The sequence below is a fragment of the Patella vulgata genome, chromosome 4, assembly GCF_932274485.2.
Source record: "Patella vulgata chromosome 4, xgPatVulg1.2, whole genome shotgun sequence".
Taxonomy (NCBI): Eukaryota; Metazoa; Mollusca; class Gastropoda; family Patellidae; genus Patella; species Patella vulgata.
In genome coordinates, this window is record NC_065882.2 from 71,405,051 (window position 1) to 71,411,710 (window position 6,660).

Below are 6,660 nucleotides of genomic sequence, written 5' to 3' on the forward strand. Positions count from 1 at the left end.
TAATCAACTGGTCCAATGAAATAAAATACTTTCATCCATTTACTAATATCAAAAAGTGATATAAACCATAAAACTATATTCAGTATTAGTAGACGGGTTTTTTGTAAAAGTCAAAGGACAAATGAATCGATATACTATTAATATATTATTTCGCAGGCTAACTGAACATTCTTGAACATTTCTTAGTTGCCAGACTCCCCCTGTATCAACTTGACTGATCATGAATGATCAAAGCGAGAAGGAACCCAGATTAGATTGGGTTTCTTACTTTTGGAAAATATTTCTTATTTTAAAGGGCCTAAAGCTCTAAATCAATATTACATATACGATTTAATGGTCCATTCCAATCAATATTAATGTTGTTATCTTACCGTGAACATATGGACTCCTGATTTTAAATATTTAAGACCAGTGCACGCCAGAGTTTACTTATGCTCTCGAACGTGATTTGTAATTGGGCGCTTTGATGAACGAGGCTAAACGTCAGTGCGTAAGTGAAATGCCAAACTGTACTTCCGCTGTAAACTGAATTAACCGGACCCGAGCGACTGCCATCGAATTGGGACTGTATTTCAAGGACGAATAAAACTGATTAGAAATTACAATAAAAGTTTTAAAAAATGAATTTAAATCATTAAATCATTTTAGATATAGTTTATATTACATTAATATGTACTTTTCGGCCCGTTTTCTTTCATTTTCGTTCCTTTTATGCTCCAAAAAAATAATCCACCTTCTTTAAGTGTTGTGTAGTAAAGTAGAATCGAGCGAATTTATTGAATGAAACAGCTGGTTGAAAGATGGTAAATTTGCGGATATTTCAGTAGTCAATATTATGCCATAGTTAGTCATCATGGTAATGCCTTTATACCATTATAAAGGGTCAAATTGATATCGGATACCATTACATTCTACTGACATCTCAATCACTCGACGTTTGCGGAAACTTTATTTAAATAAAGAAATTGTGTCGCTTCTAATCATTTACCGTTTTTAGAAGATCATGAAAGATATATACAGCTGGATTTTTTTTAACAAAATACCCACGAGGTTAGACTTGTAAATATGAATTGCTACATAATATAGACCATCCTAAAAAGCTTGGCTGAACATTGACAAATTGCCTGGGGGAAAGGACTTGGGCTTAAAAATGTACAATAAAGGGGCAACTGCCGTTCTTGGACATGCCTTCATGGACATTCGCAAGCCACAAGGGCGGCTGTTATCTCTATTGAAAATTACAGCGATAAACAGTAAACACAGATGTAAAACCTGACAATATCCCTGTAACATAGTTAGCCCTTGTCAGTTATGCAGAACGCGGAGCCTGAAAAGAAACAATGTCTAGTCGTTCGGATGAGACTGTACACATTGAGATGCACGTAAAAGAGCCCTTGATAGTTGGAATTCGAAATAAGACTATGACGTAGCAAAATTTCATCTTCATTAGTCCGCGTCGGGGCAGAAAAGTAGGACGTTAAACCCCATTTCATTTATACATAGAGTACTTTAAATTGTTAACCTCTTTAGTTCTCGTCGCTCTGTAGTTCTCGTAGTATCTTAAATTGTATCATTGCTTGGTCAAGACTAGAAAAGCCCAGTCGAAACGTCGCTCAGTAGTTCCTGTCGTATTTTAAATTGTATCATTGCTTAATAAAGATTACAAAAGCCTGGTCAAAATGTCGCTCAATAGTTCTCGTATTTTAAATTGCATCATTGCTTGGGCAAGACTAGAGAAGCCTGGTCGAAATGTCGTTCAGTAATTCTCGTATTTTAAATTGTAGCATTGCTTGATAAAGACTAGAGAAGCCTAGCAATAAACGTTAATTGCATTCCGTAGTAGAATTGTGTCATGCGGACTTCCAGTTCAATTACTAAATGCCGTTTTAATAATTTACTACTTTCTGGTACGTTGATGTTTTTAAGTAGTATAAAAGAACACTGCTTCAATCAATACAAACCTTACAGAGAATTAGATTTTCATCAACTAAAATCAATTTTATCTACTACACCGTTCGTTGATATTCAGAAATAAAGCATTTATTCTCTTCGTGTACGTGGAATACTGGTAAATCATGAAATAATAATGACTAGCAGTTTCAGTTGAGTTAACATACAGAAATATCTCAAATATTACCTAATCATGAGATCTTACTATACTGTGTCTCCACTACTAGTCTCTTATGTATTGATACATACTTAAATGAGAGACAAGATACAACGTGTATCGTCAATATTAGGTACCGGTAATGCTCTTTGACGAGTCGGTGTGTACATGATTTAGCTTTTCCTTTCTATTTTGGGCCAGGTCCTGGGCCCCAAGCACTACTTCGGATAGTTTTTTTTATCTTGCCCTTAGGCACGAACGTACCTTGGGATGAACATCCGTACTTTGAAAATCTGAAATCTGAACAAATAGTGTATTTCTTTTTGAATCTGAGACTTCAGATGGCTCCTTCAGATATAGTAGGGCTGATAAAGGTGATGATATGGGCTAAATTTAACCGATTAAGTTAAGCTAATAAAACCTTAAAACAGTCCTAATGATCTTCTTCTTCAGTGCAACACTCTTCGCAAAGAAAAAGCTCTCACAATTCAAGTACGATCGTCATGAAGCTTGGCATGCTTGTTCCGTACACAATTATGCATCGTCATAATTTCAAAATGGCTGCGATTACGTCATACTCATTTCCTGATATAAGAAGTAACTATTAAATCGTGGAGATAAACTGTTCAACAAACCATGACCAAATATTCACTTACAAAACATTTGATATTATAATGTATATCATATATTGATAGAACTCACGGTTATCATATATGCCAAATGTAGAAAAATAACATATACCAATGTTAAACACATGTTATAGAACACATTGTAACCAAAAATATAAAATGTTTATAACATAAAAATAACCTAAGTCTTCCTATGTAAGTATACATCCCTTAGTCTTAGTCTTTGGAAATATTTTTTTTAATCCAAATGACGAAATGGTTGATAGACTAGTATGCCCAGTGGGAATATGATATATCATACTGACAAGAACAACCAGACAGTTATGGATCGTATCTATTGATAAGAGTGTATAAATGACGTAAAGGGGTTCCTCCAAACTATAGACATGGATCTAACAGTAAATATTAAAGATTGGCAATCTATGTAAGATTCTTGATGAATTATTTATCTAGTATTTCGTTTCAATCGACTTTTATGATTTCATTGGTGACTAGAAGGATTGAAAAATAATAAGATCTCAATTATTGAAGAATCAAAGGAAACAGTTCTGGCACCACTAGTCAAAGAAAAAGTAATATTTCGTCGAATGCATCAGAAAATCATATGAGTGAAGTAGAAATATTCACAAATTATACACCAGACCTGAAACATGAATATTATTCTGAGTGATATTAATTCAGGGCAAATAAGTTATAGTGAATGAGTTTAGTATTCGGCCACCTATATAATTTGTGAGTATTTAAAATTTGTAGTATATGTTCCAAAGAATGGGATCGGATGTAGATTGTTCGAGAGCAGCCGATTTTCATACTCAACAGGTAGAAATTGTTATAGTGTATATTGCTTGGACCAGTCAATGTTTTATTCACGTTAAATAATTTGTTCCTTAAATTGTTGGGGATTTCCGTTTGGATGTTTAACCTTATGCTTGTACATGCTCGGATTTCACGTGTGATCAGAAACCAGGGGAACAAAGATCCACCCGGATTCTCACTAATGAAACATACCCTAGACATTTGTTTCCGCTAGCTGACATAGATAAAAAAAAATTCTTGGTCAAACCCACTGCCCTATCATCTATATATAAATCAATTAGTGGGTGGCTTTGTTAAACGATGGGTATTGGTGTATATACATGTATACTGTACATGCAATTTTGTACTTAAAGATGGGTTCCAAGAAAAGTATTTATCGGGTTTTTATTTCCAAAAAAAGTATAGCAATTTTGGTATATATGGAAAGTAGAGATATCCAATCTTACTAGAAAAATACTGGATTCCCCGAAAAACATTCATGGAGCGTATACAGGACAAAAATGTAAGGGTTCCCCTAATCAACAGCCCGACGATAAGGAACTTCTGCACGCGTGATGTCAAAGGTCACAAGCGAACATTGAGCGCTTGATGTACAAGTTGATAAAGTTTATGAAGAGTTAGACGTACAATACTTTCTGAGATAAAACTGACGGAAAAAGACGCGGGTAGTGGATAATCCGAGAATTTAATTAGGATTTGATATTTGTAATAAATAGTAAGCGATTAAAGACAACATCGTCTTATGTATGTAATGAATTCTCCTCTGACTCCCAAGACGTGACGTAAACATGACCTGGTTTGATCGAATTTTAATAGCAGGGCATTCCTTCGCAATTACAATGTTTGAGAAGGATCTGAAGCATTATTATGACAAATTAATTAGTTTGTCCATATTTACCATTAAATCACCCAGTTTGTACGCGGAAACCCATCTTTAACGACCTAACTGTACTTTCTTACAAACATATATTTATATATCGTAGCTATTACGCATTTTTCTGTTACTAGATGACCCTGATAGGTCAATTACTAATGATTTAAAATTATAATAGTCTGACGCATACATACGTCTGTAGTATGTACCTATCTTCATTAGGTAGGCCCCGCAGAAAAGTAGGAGGTTAAGCCTCATTTCATTTCTTCAGTAGTTAAGACTCGACTTGACAACACCATATGTCTAAAGTTTTATAGAAAATGGGCAAATGGCGTCCTTGCATTTTTACGCATATATGTCCCCTTTTGTTTTTTTAGTTTGATTTGATCGTGGTGTACTTTATTATGAAATAAATGTTTTAATTTTGTTCCAAATACCAAAATAGTATCGTTCGTCCTACAAAATATTTTGGATGCTGTCTTGGGCATTATTTTTCTTTTTTCCCTTGGAGTATAACACAGTGTGTTCCATGTTTTATAACATATTGTTTATATTTGGTATACAGTATAACACTGTTTTGTTATATTTGGTGTATATAATAGTGTGTGTTCTGTATGTGGTGTGTATATATTAGCGTGTGCTCTGTATTTGGTATGATTATATTATAATAGTGTGTTCTATATTTTGTGTGTATATAATAGTGTGTGTTCTATATGTGGTGTGTATATAACATTGTGTGTTCTATATTTAGTGTGTAATGTAATAGTGAATCTTCGATATGTGGTGTGTATATAATAGTGTGTATTCTGTACTGTATAATATATTCTAATATTGTGTGTTCTATCGTTGGTATATATTATAACAATGTGTGTTCTATATTTGGTATTATATTATTGAGTGTTTTATGTTTAATACATATTATAACATTATGTGTTCTATATTTGGTATATATTATATCATTATGTGTTCTATATTTGGGATATATTATATCATTATGTGTTCTATATGTTGTATATATTATAACGTATGTTCTATATAATATGGTATACATTATAACATTGTGTGTTCTATATGTGGTATATATTATAACACTGTGTGTTCTTTATTTGGTATATATTATAACATTGTGTGTTCTATATTTGGTGTTATAACATTGTGTGTTCTATATTTGGTGTTATAACATTGTGTGTTCTATATTTGGTATACATTATAACATTGTGTGTTCTATATTTGGTGTTATAACATTGTGTGTTCTATATTTGGTTTTATAACACTGTGTGTTCTATATTTGGTATACATTATAACATTGTGTGTTCTATATTTGGTATTATAACACTGTGTGTTCTATATTAGGTATATGTTATAACATTGTGTGTTCTATATTTCGTATTTAGCTTACACAGCTACATGTTTTTATATGGCGTATAATAAGCTGCTTTATTATATATTATAGCGTCGCGTGCTATATATTATACAATGTTTGTTATATTATAGTTATGTATAGTCTAGATTTAGTATAACGCTGGGTGTTTCATACGCGGTATATAGCAGCACATTCTGTTGTGTTATATTATAACACATTGTGTATCGTAAATCGTGTATATTATATGTTGGTATGTTCGGTAATTCTACGCCATTTACGTTATAAAACTGGATGTTAGATTGATGGTGTAAATATCATATTTTGTTTTATATATTACGTATTGCATTATAATAGTTCGATCTATCTTAACAATAAGCTAATAAACTATTTGGACTCACCTGAAAAAATTCGTCGTCCGCCTGCCGACTATATCCTATGACGGGAATATCCAGATATTGTGCCATTACGTTGACAGAATGAACCGTAGTCGTATTACCAAACACAATAAGCAGATGAAAACTTCTCGATTCTAACATAGAGCACATGGAAGTTACTGTATCATAGAAATCCCCCTGTGCCACCATAGCTTCACCGTACATTTTTAATCTCTCGCTTGAGTTGTTGAAATCGCTAATGGCCGTGTAAAATGTTCGCTGAAATTGTTCGTATTCGGCGTCAGCAAAGACGGCGCCAATATTTACAACCGGATGTCGACAGGTCACCTGACAAACACACGTAATCACCAGGACAACATCAACAATCAGACGGCACATGATAGCGGTTCCCGCCAAATTCTCTCATACATTGCTGAACAGTATCAACGACGTGGTTGGTCAGCTCCCGAAAGTATCCGAGCTACACATAACTGCTT

The 6,660-nt window shown here is 33.5% G+C and overlaps 1 protein-coding gene across 1 annotated transcript in view; it reads right to left on the bottom strand.

Annotated features, from left to right (window-relative positions):
• Positions 1-6,388, bottom strand: part of LOC130012417 (glutamate receptor ionotropic, NMDA 3A-like) — a 92,028-nt gene extending 85,640 nt beyond the window's left edge. Inside the window, exon 1 of the mRNA XM_056100298.1 lies at positions 6,188-6,388. Coding sequence (XP_055956273.1) covers positions 6,188-6,388 — 201 coding nt within the window. The remainder of the gene's footprint in view (positions 1-6,187) is intronic.
• Positions 6,389-6,660: the final 272 nt, after the last annotated feature.